This window comes from Microcaecilia unicolor, chromosome 7, assembly GCF_901765095.1.
Source record: "Microcaecilia unicolor chromosome 7, aMicUni1.1, whole genome shotgun sequence".
Classification (NCBI taxonomy): Eukaryota; Metazoa; Chordata; class Amphibia; order Gymnophiona; family Siphonopidae; genus Microcaecilia; species Microcaecilia unicolor.
Window position 1 is genome coordinate 117,578,009 of NC_044037.1, and position 19,024 is coordinate 117,597,032.

Consider the following 19,024-nt stretch of genomic DNA (forward strand, 5'->3'; position numbering starts at 1 on the left):
CTTTGTGGGTGTAATTCTCTAAGTGCTGAGTCCTGCGGATGGAGCTTTGATATCGACATACTGAGGAGTTTCCGGCAGCACATGACCACATACAGGGAGGCAAAAGGATTGCTCTCTATCTCCACCTGCTGGTAGATGGACACAACCCACCAGTCTATGGATTGATCAGCTATGATTAATGGAAAGAAAATTATCAGGTATGATTATACATAATTTTACCTTCCCCACTCCTGTAAAACAAGATGGGAATCTACTAGATCAAGTGCATTTTAGTTTTTTCCCTAGCTCTTTGGAATTCCCTACCTCAGCAGCTCTGTCTTGAAACAACATAACCTCTTTCTCTGCTCTCTTGAAAACACACCTTTTTCAACAGTTTTTTTTCTATATAAGTACAGGTTGGTCCTGTAGCAGGAGACCAGGAATGGTGTATGAATGCTTATTTCTTTGAATTTAATTTGTATGTATGCTTTAATTTCTCTTTTGTGATTACATAGTAACATAGTAGATGACGGCAGAAAAAGACCTGCACAGTCCATCCAGTCTGCCCAACAAGATAAACACATATGTGTATCCTTACCTTGATTTGTACCTGCCTTTTTCAGGGCATAGACTGTACAAGTCTGCCCAGCAGTATTTCCCGCCTCCCAACCACCAGTCCCGCCTCCCATCACTGGCTCTGGCACAGACCGTATAAGTCTGCCCTCCACTATCCTTTCCTCCCAACCACCAACCTCTCTTCCCCCACCTGCTCCGCCACCCAATTTTGGCTAAGCTTCTGAGGATCCATTCCTACTGCACAGGATTCCTTTATGCATATCCCACGCATGTTTGAATTATAAAAAGACAATGTTGGCTAATTAATAAAAGATGTGCCAATCAATTGAATTGTTTAAACCTAATGGCTCCAAAGACTTCAGTAGGAATATCCACTTGGCTTCTTTTAACTGTAACAATAGCTTAAGGTTTCCTCCTTCTTAACGGTGCAGCTGGTGGTTAGTCAAGTTGTTGAAAAAGTATTTCACAGTGTGCAGTGGTGGATAAGAAAGCAAATAGAATGTTAGGTTTTATTAAGTAAGGAATGGAAAACAAAAGCCTTCTCTCCCTCCCTTTTCTTTTTCTTAGCTAGAGATTCCCATATGTGTGACTATAGTGTCCTGCTTGCCTGTGGAGAAGGCGAAGTTACTCCACCTGGTTCTCCAATGGACAGGAATGTATTCTTTTAGCTCTTTTAATAGACTGGCTGGGCCTCTGTGGTGGGAAATTTCGCATGCATGCGCAGTGGCAATTCCAAAAGCTTCTGGAAAGAAGCTGGGAGATTGCTCTGTGCTGGGATCCCTTGGTTGATGTCGCCCATATATACGAATGTGTCTTGCTGTCTTTGGAGAACACCACCTACAGGTGAGCAACTTTGCTTTTCTTTTACAGGTTTTTATTAAAAAAATATTCTCATTTTGGTATTGCCTCATTAAGAGCAACACAAATACATCCACTGTCAAATACTTTCTGAAGTAATACAAAACCCTGCAGATACGCTACTCAGAATCTATGTAGCAAACCTTCCACATTATACCATCACAAGCCCTTGGGACACAAATAACCAGAACAACCATTTTTAAAGGGCAACACTACAGGTATAGAATATACACCTCCTACTGGAAAAGCCAAACAAGTTTCATGGCCATAGGTCCTAATTTGAGCAGAGTCTCTCTTTGAGCATGCACACATGCACTAACCCTCACAAATTTATAGAATAAAGGGCTAGAAATTTGAAACAGAAGCATAATTTGGCTGGCAGTGGTGAATTTGTTTTTAAACTTTGAAATAAATGAAGCTCACTGCTACCAAGTAAATATCAACTGGAGATTTTTAAAACCGTTGTTGTGTGGGCAAATTTTATACTTGGGGTGGTTCTGGTCTCTTTCCACTGGCCTTTTCTTGATATTCTCATTATAGTTTTCCCTTTTTCTTTCTTCTGTCTTCTCCTTTACATCACCATTGCCCTTTTACGTTTCTTTTCTCTATTTCTCTTGTGCTTCTTTTACCACTCTTAGCTAGATATCACTTGTTTCACTCCCAGTTTCTACTCTTCAGTCCTCTGTCTCCTGATTTTATTTCTTACCTACAGTACCTACTAGCTTTTCTTCTTCCACTTACTCCTCCCCAGTCAGCCCAAGGGGTGAGAAACAGAGGATGGAATGGGCTTGCTCCTCCCCATCCATCCTCTGTTTCTCATCCCTTTCTCATTCAACCCATTGAATCTCATTGCCAGCCCTCTGTACTCCTTTCAAGGCTAGTATGTATGGATATTAGTGGCACTGTACTTCATTGTTTCTCCTCTTTTCTATCAACACATACTTTTTCTGTTTCTTTTTCAGATTCTGTCTTGGACCCCTTGCTGTTCAACCTTTGCAACCATCCTACAGGATCTTGGACTTAATGCATTTTTTTTTACGCAGATGGTATCCTGATCTCACACTGATCCTTTTCACCCTGATCTCTCTAAACTCAATACTGCCCTGATAACTATTTCTGTCTGACTAAAAGAAAGATTTTTGCTTCTTAGCACCTTAAAAACAGTTGCCGCTTGGATTACCAGCAAACCTTATGTGCCTACCATAGCTCCTTTGATCAGTGATCAACCTATTCAGCTTGTCCCTTCTTTCAGGTATCTTGGAATTATGCTGGATCAAGCACTAACCTTTAAGGAACAGATTGTACTACTGGTTAAGACATCCGTTTACTTCCTCTGTCAGTGTTCATACTGTCCAGTCTTTTCTTGATGACCACAGCCAACAAACACTTTTACTGTCTCCTAGCTTCCCATTTGGACTATTGTAATACCATTTACTCAAGATTACCCTTATCTTTGCGTCAACTATAAACAGTTTAAAACACTGCACTTTGGACTTTCACAAGAACTAAGCGATCTCAGCATATAACACATCTTTATCTACTTCCATTGGCTTCCCATTATCTACAGCATGCAGTTAATGATTCTCATACTCATATTCAAAGTTCTCTGTTTTACCACTCTGTCGAATCTTGTGGAATTGACTGTTTCATATGCTCCACCTAGGTTATTATTCTTCCTAAATGATTATCGATTATAAATTCCTTCTCCTAGGAATGTCTTTTTGGAATCCACAAGAAATGGTGCTTATTGTACTGCCTCTTCCCTTTGGAATGCCCTTCGCAACGCTGTCAGGAATTATCATATTCCAGATTCTGTTCAGACGTAAAAACACATCTATTCCAGAGGGCCTTTTGATGCTGCACCAGCAAACGATGATGCTCTGCGGATTTACTGACCCATATTTATGTATTTCTCTCTCTCTCTCTCTTGCTTTATATGTCCCTGTCTCTTCGCTGATTCTTGTCTTGTACAAATGGTTCTATCTTTATTAACATTCTTTTCATTTTGATGATATGTTAATTTTAATGTACTGTACACGACCCTGTTTCCTTTTGCAGAAAGGGTGGTATATTAAATTTTTAATAAATCCCCTCCCCAGCCTTCATATAGCTTCCTCTGCCTCTTGTCCCCCTCACCAGCCCTAGCTGTTTCCTCGTTTCCCCCCCACACCTTCCTGATTTCTAGGTTTTTGTTTCTCTTATCCCCTACTTAGCTTCCCATACGTGATTTTCTTCTCCTCTCTAGCTCTTTATTTCCACTTTCTACCTTTTCTTCATAGATCTCTCATTTCTCTTATCCTTTTCCAAGGACCACCATTTCCTTTGCTGTTTCTCTTCATCTCTTCCCACCCTACCTTTCTGTTCCTTAAATACTGCAGCCCATGTTACTTACTCCCACTATGTGCCACATAATCCATGAATCCTTACTCATTGTGTCTCCATTTGGTCCCCACAGTCTCATCTAGTCTTGTAAATCCATAATTCCTGTCTCTTTCAACCTCAGGTCCTCTTCTAATTTCAAACTCTTGGGATGGCAAAAATCAGTTTGCCACCCCTAGAGTTTCTCTTCTGTAGCAAATCTACTGTATCAGGCTTACATCATTTCTTATGCTCCCACCCCAATGTATAACGTTTCCCCTCCTTTGACCATCCCTCCCTCCTCACCACTATTTCCCCCTTTAATTTTATTTCATTACATGTTGGTTTTATGTTCCACAAAAGCTTATACAGTTCCATGCGGATCACAATCACAATAAACCAAAACACTAATGTAGGAATTACAAACTTTGTATCACATTTGAAAATATAACTCAGCCCACATAATTCTTAAATAGAAACGTTTTTAATTGTTTTCTAAATCTTAATCCTTTAAGGGAGTGGACTGACAGGAAGAGAATTCCAAACTGAAGCAGCTTTATAAGACAAGGATGCTGATAACTGTCTAATAGCCTTAAGTGAGCCAACTGAAGGAAATTTTAAAACAGCCTGACCCAGTACTAATTGTCTATTTAAAAGAGAAAAGAACCTAACCAAATATGATGGAACATCCCCATAAGGGGACCGAAAAACCATAGAACACAATTTAAAAGGGGACCTCGCTACCACAGGTAGCTAATGAAGTTTTATGAAGATATGATGATATTGGTTTATCCTGGCATAATGAAAAGACCTGAGTTGACAGAAGGAAGACAAGTGCCAGAAGGAGGTTCTTAAGACATTTTCTCCTACTTGTAGCCATAAAAGGGGGAGCAGGACCCACGTTTTTGGTCCAGGCTAGCAGCAATGATTGCAGCCACGGGAGGGAGCATCATATTGCAGCACTGATCAAAGTGGAAGCAGAAATAGGTTTAAGATGCAGTCGTGCTGATTGCCGGTAGGAGAATGGCTGGAAGGTGAGAAGGAAGGAAACAGAGGTAATACCACCAACTAGGGCTGATAGCAATAGTGATCGTTGGAGGTATGTTGGAATCAAAATTAGGGTTTGTCTTCTTCCCAATTTGCAGGCAGATACGGTTAAGGAAAACATAGGCTTGCTGTCATGTGTCAAATTTCTGGTGACATACTGGTTGAGAACTGGTCTAGCCAAAGTGTTTTGTAACAATCACAATCTTTTCAAATCTACATATGAAACCCTCCCTCTCTTCCCTGCCGCCATTAAAAATAAAACACAGCCGTATGCAGCATATACTTCAAATATATTAAAAGCAGACAACAAAAATTGGGATGTAAACATTAATCTATGACCTAATCTTTTATCCAGACTTTGACATATGTGTTTCTATTTCATAATCCATAGCAATTAAGAGTAAGGTTGGATCCCTCTCTCTCTGCTGCTGTTTTTGATGGATTGAGCCTCAGTTGCCATTTTGTTAACCACTTTTTGATTTCAGTTATGCATAGACTCACACATTCTATGCACTTTTTGATTTCCTACGTTATGACAAAGTAGCTTTATATGGCCTTCCATTCCATGTTTGGATATGATATCCTCCAGTGGTACCAAATAAAATGTTAAATAATAAAGGGTAAAGTGCTAAACCCTGTTTGATACCCAAGGTCACATTTATACACTTGAATCTGTTCTTTGCCTTTTTACAAAATAGCTTTTATTTTCCAAAAGGGAATCTAAATCATTTTAATATTGCATAATATATTAATTTGTCCTTAACTGTAAAGCTAACATTTGATCAAATACTGATATATCTAAAAGAATCAGCAACGATTCTTTCCTTTTCCTTGGTCACTTTGTATACTCAAACAGTCTAGTATACTTAATATTATACCCTATGAAATATGGAAGAATACTTCTTTGGTACAATAGAAATATTAAGAGTACTACAGTAACAGTAAATTTGAAGGACTGTGATCATATCAAGCATTGTTCCACTTATGAGTGAGGTTCGTTTCTGTCATAGTATGTGTTAAACTAACAAGTAACAAGTCCATGAGTCCAAGGATGAACGTGACGGGTCACCACTTCTGTTTGTTGTCAATTGAAGATAAAGATCACAAATAAAATGAAGACTGGCAATTTGGAGAAGCAGAACTCGACACAGTTGTATTTCGGCAGAGGTGCTTGCATCAGGAGTCCAATGCACTATAACAATGCTCTGTTCGAGTTAAATGTACTTAAAATATGATGTAAGCTACATAAAACAAAAATTAATACTGCAGAGGTGTACATACTGGCTTTTAGAACTGAACAAAAGCTCATCATAAATGTGAAGCTGTTGTACATTATTGAAATGTAATAAAACTTACATACTTTATTTATTTATTTATTGTATTTGTACCCCACATTTCCCACCTTTTTGCAGGCTTAATGTGGCTTACAGAGTATGGAAATGAGAATGTCATTACATGTTTTAAGAAAACAGTCGATCATAAGCTGAGGTGAAAGAGGAATTTAGGTAGAAGGTGTTAGGTAAGGTCGTGTGAGAGGTGTTTTGGTGTACTTGGGTGGTTTAAGGAATGATTTGTTTCATTGAGGGTGACTTTTGTAGGCTCTGTTGAAGAGATGTGTTTTCAAAGCTTTGCGAAAGCTGGTTAGATTGGTCATGGTTTTTAGGGCCATGGGTAGTGCATTCCAAAACTGTGTACTTTTGTACGCAATGGTAGGAGCATAAGCCTGTTTGTATTTCATTCCTTTACAGCTGGGGAAGTTCAGATTGAGGAATTTGCGGGCCGATCTTTTGGCATTTCTGGGCGGTAAGTCCACTAGGTTTAACATATAGAGTGGGGCATCTGCATGAATGATTTGTGTACAGTCGTGCAGATCTTGAACTCAATTTGTTCCTTGAGTGGGAGCCAGTACAGTTTCTCTCTGAGGGGTTTCGCACTTTCGTATTTAGGTGTTCCAAAAATGAGTCTGGCTGCGGTGTTCTGGGCTGTTTGGAGTTTTTTGATGGTCTGTTCTTTTCAGCCTGTGTACAGAGCGTTACAGTAGTCCAAGTGGCTTATTACCAATGACTGTACTAGGGTGCGGAAGATGTTTCTTGGGAAAAAAGGTTTTATTCTTTTGAGTTTCCACATCGATTGGAACATTTTTTTCGTCGTATGAATATGTGCTTGTATGTTATGAATATTAAAACATGCTATAGAGCAATAATATATCTGACACATCAAAATGATTAAAAATAAAGAGTTACGTATCAAAGATGTGTGTCGCAACTTTAGGCAGTGGTAAAAGTAATGTATGTTATAGTTATTAAAACAAAAAACCTGCTGTGTTTGAAAGGTTAAAACAGAAGTTTTGCAGAAATTCGTTAGGCCCAAGAAATTTGTATACACATGGTTGTGATTCCTGTCAGTAGATGGTCTGTCAGACCCATATTAAGGAATCACAATAGTGTGTATATAAAATTCTTGGGTCTAGCAAGTTTCTGCAAGACTTTTCTGTTTTAACCTTTCAGGCACAGCATTTTTTTTTTTAAGTAATCACAACATACATCATGTCTACCACTACCTAAAGTTGTGACACCACATCTTTGGTATGTAATTCTTTATTCTTAATTATTGTGATGTCAAATATATTATGCTGTATAGCAGGTTCTAGTATTTATAACATACAAGCGCATATTCAGTTAAGTATTTAAGTTTGTGTTTTTAAATACATTTTATAATGAATTTTAATCAGTTCTAAAACATAGTATGAACTGTAGGTGCATTTGGGTCAGATACCCTATAACCAATAAGTAGGGTAATTATCTCGTTTTATCTAGAGGATGAGTTATGCTTTTGTGTGATCCCAAAACACCAAATAGGGTTCTTATGAAAGTTCATTGGTAATATAAGAGAAGAATGCCACATTTTGGAAATATATACTACAATTTATTGGTAATATAAAAATACTAGTAAAAAAGGCCCGTTTCTGACACAAATGAAACGGGCGCTAGCAAGGTTTTCCTCGGAGTGTGTATGTTTGGGAGAGTGAATGTGAGAGTGACTGTTTGAGAGTCAGAGTGAAAGTGTGAGTGTGTGAGAGAGAGAGTGAGTCTGGGTGTGAGTGTGTTTGTGAGAGAGTGTGTGTGTGAGAATGAGAGTGTGTGCAAGTGTGTGTGAGAGAGAGAGAGTGTGTGTGTGTGGGCGAGAGAGAGAGTGTGTGTGAGACACAGATTCTCTGTGAGAGTGAGTGTATGAGACCAAGCGAGTGTGTGAGAGACTGTGTGGCACATAGAGAGTGAATGTGATACAGTGTGAGACAGAGTGTGTGAGAGTGAGAGTCAGAAAGACATTGTATATGAGAGAGAGAGTGTGAGCCCTGCCCTCCCAATCCATGCCCATCTGTCCCCTGCCCCCTCCATTCATCCCTTTCCAGCAATTCCCCTCTCTCCCTGAGCCCTGCCCTCCCAATCCATGCCCATCCATGTTCCTCTGTCACCTGCCCCCTCCATTCATCCCTATCCAGCAATCCCCCTCTCTCCCTGAGCCCTGCCCTGCAATCCATATCCATCCATGCCCATCTGTCCCCTCCATTCATCCCTATCCAGCAATTCCCCTCTCCCTGAGTCCTGCCCTCCCAATCCATGCCCATCCATGCTCCTCTGTCACCTGGCTCCTCCATTCATCCCTATCCAGCAATTCCCCTCTCTCCCTGAGGCCTGCCCTGCAATTCATATCCATCCATGCCCATCTGTCCCCTCCATTCATCCCTATCCAGCAATTCCCCTCTGTCCCTGAGCCCTGCCCTCCCAATCCATGCCCATCCATGCTCCTCTGTCCCCTGCCCCATCCATTCATCCCTTTCCAGCAATTCCCCTCTCTCCCTGAGCCCTGCCCTCCCAATCCATGCCCATCCATGCTCCTCTGTCCCCTGCCGCCTCCATTCATCCTTTTCCAGCAATTCCCCTCTCTCCCTTCCATGACCCCCCCCTCGCATTCCATGCTCCTCTCTCTCCCATGTCCCAGCCTGGCCCGCCCTCTTCTCCCCCCCCTTCGCATCCCTGCCCCCCCCCCTTCGCATCCATGCTGTCGTTTCTCCCCTGCCCTCCCGCTCCCATTGTTCTACTTTACTGGCCACCCTCTTCTCTCCCCCCAACATCCCTTTTTGTTTTTTTCTTCTTTTTAAATTTACCTCCGTGGCGGTTTCCGGCAGCGAAGCGTCAGGGAAGGAGGCGGTGCTCCCGACGTCTAGCTTTCCCTTCGCTGTGTTCCGCCTTCTTTTGACGTCATCCTTGACGTCAGAAGAAGGCGAAACACAGCGAAGGGAAGGCTAGACGTCGGGAGCACCGCCTCCTTCCCTGACGCTTCGCTGCCGGATTTGTTTTTTTTTTTTTCCGCCCTCGACGTCATGACGTTTGACGCGAGGGCGGGGCAGAGACGGCTGGCTGGCTTGAAGGCTTCACACCACGAATCCACGAACCCTTCAGCCTGGGAGTGACGTCAGATGGCTTCAGAACGTTGTCCTCAGAACGTTGAGGGTGCGTTTTATTATATTAGATATGTACATTGCAGTGGCAAAGCTACTGCAAAACTTAACACACAGTAATGAGATAGCAATAGCAGTACAACTTATAATTATTCCTGATGTAAACTTAGAATTTCCTGACAGACAAAACAGTACCCCAAGGGACAACATGCCAGAGTCCCTGAATCACATTAGGAACTTAGCAATGATTTCTATCTAACCCCTTAGAAAGGATACCATTGGCCACACCCATGATGGGAAAATTACACTTGAAGGAGTCCTTGGCTCCCTCGGTGTGGGCAGGTCTCACCAGTCTCTCACAACTGATTCCTGGATCAGCCAGACTGATTTCACAAGGTCATATAGATAGGATGCTTCTGCTTTGTGGTGTCTGTCTGTGTTCTTTGTGGAAGACTGTCTCAGCAGTGATGTTGGAAATCTGGAAACACGCCATTCTCGGGAATCTTGTATAACTGGAATGATACACAGTGCTGGTTGGTCAGTATGGCATAAGCTTGTAGTTCAGAGGAGTGGCCTAGTGGTTAGGATGGTGGACTTTGGTCCTGGGGAACTGAGGAACTGAGTTCGATTCCTGGCACAGGCAGCTCCTTGTGACTCTGGGCAAGTCACTTAACCCTCCATTGCCCACCGCATTGAGCCTGCCATGAGTGGGAAAGCGCGGGGTACAAATGTAACAAACAAAAAAAAAAAAAATAAGGTGAATTTCTGAGAGTTATTAGAACTACACTCTTGGATGACAGAGTACTGCTCATCAGAGAATGTGTCGAAGAGTCCAGATGCTCTCAGCTAAATAGTCTTTCTCCGAGGACAAGCAGGCTGCTTGTTCTCACTGATGGGTGACGTCCACGGCAGCCCCTCCAATTGGAACTTCACTAGCAAAAGCCTTTGCTAGCTCTCGCACACCCATGCACACCGCGCATACGCGGCCGTCTTCCCGCCCGAACCGGCTCGGTTCGTCAGTCTTCTTTGTCCGCGCTCGGGACGGTCGTGTTTTGCCGCTGTTTCGTGCCCCTCAAGTTGACCCTCGCGCGTCTTTGCGATTTGCTAAAAAAAAAAAAAAGACCTTGGTCATTGTCCCTTCCCGTGTGTCCAGTTTGTTTCCCTGGCGTAAGTTCCTTTCGCTTTCGGGGTTAGGCCTTTTTTGTGGCCTCGGTACGGGTTTTTTCTCTCTCCCTTATTTTGGTGCCCTTCGTCACCATCGCGAATTTTGATTTCGCCGGCGTGATTTTCCGCCCCTGTCATCGAAGTCTCCCAGCGGCTTCAAGAAGTGCACCCAGTGCGCCCGGGTAATCTCGCTCACTGATAGGCACGCTTCGTGTCTTCAGTGTCTGGGGGCTGGGCACCGCCCGCAGGCCTGTAGTCCTTTGTGCTGTTTTACAGAAGAGGACTCAGGAAGCGAGATTGGCCCAGTGGAACGTGTTGTTCTCGGCTCTTCATCGACAACAGCACCGGAGGCATCGAGTGCATCGACGTCGACAGCATCGAATCTTCCACCTCTGCATCGACTGCATCGACGGCATCGAGGTTTCGACCCTCTGCATCGTCGGTACCGAGACATCGGAAGGCTGCGCCGGTGGTACCGGGACCTCAGCTGTTGCTGATGGTCGTCGGACGGTGGTGCTTCGACTGGAGTGCAGGTGAGGGCTGTCCATTCCCTGCTGGTGGCGGTGAGGCCTTCGGGTGGGTCTCCTCCTGCCCTGAGGGCCTCCTGCGGTACAGCCCCCCCGAGACCGACCTTCTTCGGCCTCGGGCCCCGAGGAAGAGACGGTTGATTCTACGTCCTCCTCGTCGGTACTGGAAGCTCTGGTGACATGCTTCGTTTGAAGAAATCAAAGAAGCATCGACACCATCTCCTTCCCGCATCGGTACCGAGAGCTCTGGGTCGCCGAGGGAGTCGGCACCCAGTAGGCATCGACACCGGGAGGACCGCTTACCCTCTGTTCAGGACGGTATCGATGCGCTCCACCTTGGACAGCCCGGAAACCGCCTTCCACGCCCGGAACAGACTCTGACCTCGACGCCTGCATCGGCTTCCATGTCTTTCTCCACAGCCGCTCTGCACGAGAGTCTCCGGGCCGTTCTCCCAGAGATCCTGGGAGAGCTGTTGTGCCCTTCCCCCTCCGTTACCGGGGGTGCTTGCGCCACCGGTACCGTCGAGTGAGGCGCCGGCTGGCCCTTTGCCCAGGGTGAGGTCTCTGACATCGGTACCCGCTTGCGGTACCGGCTGCGGCCCGCCTCCCAGGAAGACTCCCTGACGACGTTGGTGGAGGGAGATTCGCCGGTGCTCCCACCGTGGCCGTGTTTCCACGGAGTCGAGTCGGGCACGTCTTCAGACACAGGTTCGGGAACTTGTGTCTGATACCGATGGTGAGGCCTCGTGGGAGGAGGAGGAGGAGGACATCAGATATTTCTCTGACGAGGAGTCTGATGGCCTTCCTTCTGATCCCACTCCCTCCCCTGAAAGGCAGCTTTCTCCTCCCGAGAGTCTGTCTTTCGTGGCCTTTGTCCGGGAGATGTCTACGGCCATCCCTTTCCCGGTGGTTGTGGAGGATGAGCCCAGGGCTGGAATGTTTGAGCTCTTGGATTATCCTTCTCCACCTAAGGAAGCGTCCACAGTACCCATGCATCATGTCCTAAAAAAGACATTGCTGGCGAACTGGACCAAGCCTCTGACTATCCCCACATTCCCAAGAAGACCGAATCCCAGTATCGGATCCATGGGGACCCAGAGCTGATGGGCACTCAGTTGCCTCACGACTCTGGTGTGGTGGATCTGGCCCTAAAGAAGGCTAAGAGTTCTAGGGAGCATGCCTTCGGCGCCCCCGGGCAAAGACTCTAGAACCTTAGACTCCTTTGGGAGGAAGGCCTACCATTCTTCTATGCTCGTGGCCAAGATTCAGTCCTACCAGCTCTACACGAGCATCCATATGCGGAACAATGTGCGGCAGTTGGCGGGCTTGGTGGACAAGCTCCACCGGGAGCTCAGTCCTACAGCTTCCACACAAGCAGGTACTTGCAGAGGAACTCTCCGCTCTTCTCAGCGCCAATGCGGTCAAGCCCGTGCCATCCGGGCAAGAAGGGCTGGGATTCTATTCAGGTACTTCCTTGTGGAAAAGGAAACGGGGGATGCGTCCCATCCTAGACCTAAGGGCCCTGAACAAATATCTGGTCAAGGAAAAGTTCGGATGCTTTCCCTGGGCACCCTTCTTCCCATGATTCAGGAAATGATTGGCTATGCTCTCTGGACTTGAAGGACGCCTACACACACATCCCGATATTGCCAGCTCACAGGCAGTATCTGTGTTTTCAGCTGGGTACAATTCACTTCCAGTACTGTGTGCTACCCTTTGGGCTCGCCTCTGCGCCCAGGGTGTTCACGAAGTGCCTGGCTATAGTAGCAGCCGTGCTTTGCAGGCTGGGAGTGCATGTGTTCCCTTATCTCGACGATTGGCTGGTGAAGAACACATCCGAGGCAGGAGCTCTACAGTCCATGCAGATGACTATTCGACTCCGGAGCTACTGGGGTTTGTGATAAATTATCCAAAATCCCATCTTCTCCCAGTACAGAGACTCAAATTCATAGGAGCTCTGCTGGATTCTCGGACGGTTCGTGCCTATCTTCCGGAGACAAGGGCCAACAATCTGTTGTCCCTCGTCTCCCGGGTACGAGCGTCTCAGCAGATCACAGCTCGGCAGATGTTGAGATTGCTTGGCCACATGGCCTTCACACTTCATGTGACCTCCCATGGCTCATCTCACATCGATCTGCGTCAATGGACCCTATCTTCCAGTGGTTTCAAGCTGCTGGGGACCTAGAAGATGGATCCACCTGTCCACGAGTTTCTCAAATCCCTAGATTGGTGGACGATTGGTCCAATTTGACTCTGGGACGCCCTTTCCAAATTCCTCAGCCACAAAAAGTGCTGACTACGGATGCGTCTCTTCTGGGTGGGGAGCTCATGGTCGATGGGCTTCACACCCAGGGAAGCTGGTCCCTCCAGGAAAGCGATCTGCAGATCAATCTCCTGGAGTTACGAGCGGTTCTTGAACGCTGAAGGCTTTCAGAGATCGGCTGTCCCATCAAATTATCCAAATCAGACAGACAACCAAGGTTGCCATGTATTACTCAACAAGCAGGGGTGGCACCGGATCTCGCCCCCTGTGTCAGGAGGCCGTCAGCATGTGGCTGTGGGGCTCGCCGTCACGGCATGTTGCTCCAAGCCACATACCTGGCAGGCGGTAAACAACAGTCTGGCCGACAGGTTGAGCAGGATTATGCAACCTCACGAGTGGTCGCTCAACTCCAGAGTAGTGCGCCAGATCTTTCAGGTGTGGGGCACCCCCTTGGTAGATCTCTTTGCATCTCGAGCCAACCACAAGGTCCCTCAGTTCTGTTCCAGACTTCAGGCCCACGGCAGACTGGCATCGGATGCCTTCCTCCTGGATTGGGGGGATGGCCTGCTGTATGCTTATCGTCCCATACTTCTGGTGGGGAAGACTTTGTTGAAACTCAAGCAAGACCGAGGCACCATGATTCTGATTGCTCCTTTTTGGCCGCGTTAGATCTGGTTTCCCTCTCCTTCTGGAGTTGTCCTCTGAAGAACCGTGGAGATTGGAGTGTTTTCTGACCCTCATCACCCAGAACGAAGGGGCGCTTCTGCATCCCAACCTCACAGTCTCTGGCTTCCGGCCTGGATGTTGAGAGCGTAGACTTTGCCTCTTTGGGTCTGTCGGAGGGTGTCTCCCGTGTCTGCTTGCTTCCAGAAAAGATTCCACTAAGGGGAGTTACTTCTTTTTATGGAGGAGGTTTGCCGTCTGGTGTGACAGCAAGGCCTTAGATCCTTGCTCCTGTCCTACACAGACCCTGCTTGAATACCTTCTGCACTTGTCTGGAGTCTGGTCTCAAGACCAACTCTGTAAGGGTTCACCTAGCGCAATCAGTGCATACCATTACCGTGTGGAAAGGTAAGCCGATCTCAGGACAGCCTTTAGTTGTTCGCTTCATGAGAGGTTTGCTTTTGTCAAAGCCCCCCGTCAAACCTCCTACAGTGTCATGGGATCTCAATGTCGTTCTCACCCAGCTGATGAAACCTCCTTTTGAGCCACTGAACTCCTGCCATCTGAAGTACTTGACCTGGAAGGTCATTTTCTTGGTGGCAGTTACTTCAGCTCGTAGAGTCAGTGAGCTTCAGGCCCTGGTAGCCCAGGGCCCCTTACACCAAATTTCATCATAACAGAGTAGTCCTCCGCACTCACCCTAAGTTCTTGCCGAAGTAGTGTCGGAGTTCCATCTGAACCAGTCAATGTCTTGCCAACATTCTTTCCCCCGTCCTCATTTCCTGCCCTGCTGAACGTCAGCTGCACACATGGACTGCAAAAGAGCATTGGCCTTCTATCTGGAGCGGACACAGCCAACAGACAGTCCGCCCAATTGTTTTTCTTTTGATCCCAACAGGAAGGGAGTGGCTGTGGGGAAACGCACCATTTCTAATTGGCTAGCAGATTGCATTTCCTTCACTTACACCCAGGTTGGGCTGGCTCTTGAGGGTCATGTCACGGTTCATAATGTTAGAGCCATGGCAGCGTCAGTGGCCCACTTGAAGTCAGCCACTATTGAAGAGATTTGCAAAGCTGCGACGTGGTCATCTGTCCACACATTCTCACATCGCATTACTGCCTGCAGCAGGATACTCGACGCGACAGTCGGTTCGGGCAGTCAGTTCTTCAGAATCTGTTCGGGGTTTAGAATCCAACTCCACCCCCCCTAGCCCATTTTTATTCTGTTCCAGGCTAACACTCTCAGTTAGTTGGATAAGTGTTAGGTCAATCTCAGTTATGTCCTCGCCGTTGCGAGGCCCAATTGACCATGTTGTGTTGTTTGAGTGAGCCTGGGGGCTAGGGATACCCCATCAGTGAGAACAAGCAGCCGCTTGTTCTCGCAGAAACGAATGCTACATACCTGTAGAAGGTATTCTCGAGGACCGCAGGCTGCTTGTTCTCACAAACCCGCCCGTCTCCCTTTGGAGTTGTGTCTTCCCTTGTCTTTGTCTTGCTACATATGGGACTGACGAACACGAGCCGGTCTCGGTCAGGAAGACGGCCGCGCATGCGCGGTGCGCATGGGCGTGCGAGAGCTAGCAAAGGCTTTTGCTAGTGAGGTTCCGATTGGAGGGGGCTGCCATGGACTTCACCCCATCAGTGAGAACAATCAGCCTGCTGTCCTCGGAGAATACCTTCTACAGGTATGTAGCATTCGCTTTCTGGTCTCACATCTCTGCTCATCTCTCTGCACAGCTTGGCATAGCTTAGCAAGGCTTAAGAAACGTAGACTTAAGTGTCTGTCTCTGCCTCTCTCTCTTCACATCTCTATTTAGGGTGGCATAGTTTCCTCATAGCCACTGACCTGCTCAGGAGGCATGGTCCCAGATTATATGCAGATATCAAATTGGGCATAAACAGTTCTCTGATGAGCTGGTCAGATGAATTCCCTTGGAACCAATCAAGTAGAGGTGTCCAGGTGAAAAGGTAAATCTTATCCCATGATAACATCAAGACTGAATTACTGTAATGCACTCTACAGTGGTCTGACTGCAAAGGGCCTGTACCAGCTCTAATTGATTCAGGATGCTGCAGCAAGACTGATAGAAGGTTGCAAGCGACATGGACCACACACAATTTTTGCAAAATTTCACTGGTACCAGTATAATACAGGGCTAAATTTAAACTCTCTGATCTTCAAGGCTTTTAAAGGAAATGGCCCTGAGTACCCGAAGAATAGGATGATCCTCTACACACCTTCAGTAACACTAAAGTCCTCTTAAGGACTATCACTAACCACCCCCTCTCCAAAAGACATTACACAATGTGATACCTATAAGTGAGACTTCTCTGGAGTAGCCCCCACAGTCTGGAATGCACTCCATTAAGACTTTTTCTTTCTACTTTAGGAAGCAGGTGAATGCTTGGCTCTTCAACCAGGCCTTTAATGGAAGAAGTACTAACTTGTTAGTCTTACTCACACACACAAGGAGTGACACGGACTGCACATACTGCAACAGGAAATGTTTATCCACTCCTACCTTAGCTGAGGTAATGATAACCATCTCTCTGATCTCAAGTGCACTTTCTTTAGTCACCTTTTAACATCTCTTACTCTCTTACCTCTCTGATCTCATGTACAACTTTATTTAAATTAATCACCTTATTTTCTAACTCCTCTTACTCTGTCACCTATCTATATGTTCCGTCTTTGCTTATCGCATAAGTAACAAGAAGGAGAAGGAAAAAAAAACCCTCCACAGATGGAGCAAACCAAAAGCCAAACAGTGGAGTCAATGGATAAAATGGAACCAGATGATTCTTTTCAGCAACTGTAAATGCTTATACCCTACACTATCAATTAAATGTTCTATTACATATTGTGTTGACATTGTAAGTAGTAGTACTATGCCATATTTTGTATTGTTTGAATATTTTTATTACTGTAATTGTCTATTTCTCGTTTGATTTATTCTTACTGTATACCACCTTGAGTGAGTTCCTTCTAAAAGGCAGTAAAAAAAAATCACAATAAATAACAAATAGATATGAGCAATGGCTGAAGTGCTGATGGACTGTGGTATTAGACTGGTTTAGGCCAGTATGCTTACAGTATTGCTAATCAAGGACATTGGCCAAAAAGTATATTGTGTAAGGTTCCAGGACTCATTATCACACACAATGAACAAAGGCCAGTTCAGTGACTTTAAGCACATCAAGGTGTTCTTGGCAAAGTCCATTATGCAGTGCATTAGGAATCTATGGCAGGTGGTTATGATGCGTCAGTGTTTGGTTCAAATGCTTGTTTAGGCTAATGCCGGCCTTAGGCACACAAGCAAATATAGCCTAATATCACCAGTTTATACCTTTTCAGTATTAATTTTGTTTCATGTTTTAGTCCATTTAACTCTTACAGTGCATTGGATGCTGATGTGAGCACCTTTGCCAAAACATAGCTGTGTTGTTATGCTTCTCCAAAACTGCCAGTGCTGATCTTTGTGAACTTTTTTTTCAATTGATAATAAATAGAAGAGGTTATTTTAATCCTTGACCTCACTTTTATTTTGCTTGTTCGTGGACTCATGAGAATCTTGCTCTTCTGCTTTCCCTATTTATACGTTAAACCCATTTGAAGATATTACCCTTGCAGAATTTGCGGTTCACAGCAGAGCTTTCAGTTTGTGTGCCTGTTCTCTCTCTGTTTGTAATAATTTCTCTGATTTCTTTCCACAGACTGTGCAAGTCAAGCTGGTCCAGAGCATAGGGCTGGGCCGCCAAGGGACCCAGGAGCTGGAGAGCTCTCCCGGCAGCCGGCCTGACCAGAATGTGGCCGGTTCCCATTATGCTTCTGAGCAGGAACCTAGCATCTCAGCTGCCATGGACGCTATACAGGAGAAACCGTGCAGAACAAGGGGGGGGGAAGATACACATCGGCATTGCTTCTCAGTCCACCCCACCCTTTTGCAGACACAGGTACTGTACAACTGAAGAGATGTCCTTGTATAGAAGCTGTACTAGGTGATACTGTCTTGCTATTCACATACTTCTTCTATGATTTGATAGATTTTGCATCAGCTGGACAGAATGACTAGAAGCAACCCTGGTTTCCCTCTACTCTCGGGGTCTTTCATTTCTGGATTTGGCATCTCCTCCCCCGCCACTACCACAATCGTCCCATCTTCTGCCGAGTCTTGGAAAGCCTTCCAGCCTTGAAGGTCCTCGGCTGCACCGCAGGGGAGGTAGCCTGCCAGATCCAAGCCTGCACAACCAGGGCTCCAAGGGCAGAAAGTGGGAGAAGAGCCAAGCAGATATAGTAGAACAGGCCAAGCATGTATGTATCTCCAGCCCTGGTCTGTGAGATTTTGTAGCCCTGCCAATGTTTGTTCTCCTTTCTCTTTTGCTGTGAATTATTGTGTTTGAACCTTAGGCTACTTGCATATGAGTGCAAAATTGGGACTGCAGTGGAAAAAGTTGCTCAGTGGGGAACTGCTAAAATTCTCACAACCCCTGAGTTTTGTAGTATATTGTGTGCTCTCTTAACATCATCCACTTAAAAAGGTATGCTTCTTGAAATTGACACATATCAAGATATTGTTGTTCTCCTCCAGTAGATGGTATGGGAAAAGTAGGAGGACTGTATTGGGACTTGAAGGAAGCTCAATCCGCAACTTGCAATCTTGGCCTGGGAGTGTTGCTTTAGAGGAGACAGTGAGAGGCGGCATTGTTGGGAGAGGAATGGTGGGGAAAGAAGGAGGAAGAAACAGGCAGATAATGGATTATGGAAAGAGAGAGAGAGAGGGTACCCTAAAGTTCGTTGCATCACCCATCACTCTAGGAAAATAGTTCCAGCAGTGATATCACATTGGCTGATATCACTGCTTGGACTATTTTCTAGTTTTAGGAACTTCCTGTAAATCCCCTTTGGGCATGTGAGGCAGTTACTGCACAGTTGCAGCATGCAGTTTGCCTCGTTTGCATTTTTCTGCAAGGTAAAAAAGTGTACTTTCCGCACTACTGGTGTTCAGCCTTTAACTATCTTGCAGCAATAATCTACTTTCTCCGAGGACAAGCAGGCGGCTTGTTCTCCACGACTGGGTGACGTCCGCGGCAGCCCCCACTAACCGGAAAAAAGCTTCGCGACGGTCG

General features: G+C 45.7%; 1 protein-coding gene across 1 annotated transcript in view; it reads left to right on the top strand.

Annotated features, from left to right (window-relative positions):
* Positions 1-18,204, top strand: part of LOC115475071 — a 74,180-nt gene extending 55,976 nt beyond the window's left edge. The window contains exons 4-5 of the mRNA XM_030210810.1: positions 17,612-17,851; positions 17,942-18,204. Coding sequence (XP_030066670.1) covers positions 17,612-17,851; positions 17,942-18,091 — 390 coding nt within the window. The 3' untranslated portion in view covers positions 18,092-18,204. The remainder of the gene's footprint in view (positions 1-17,611; positions 17,852-17,941) is intronic.
* The last annotated feature ends 820 nt before the right edge of the window (positions 18,205-19,024 follow it).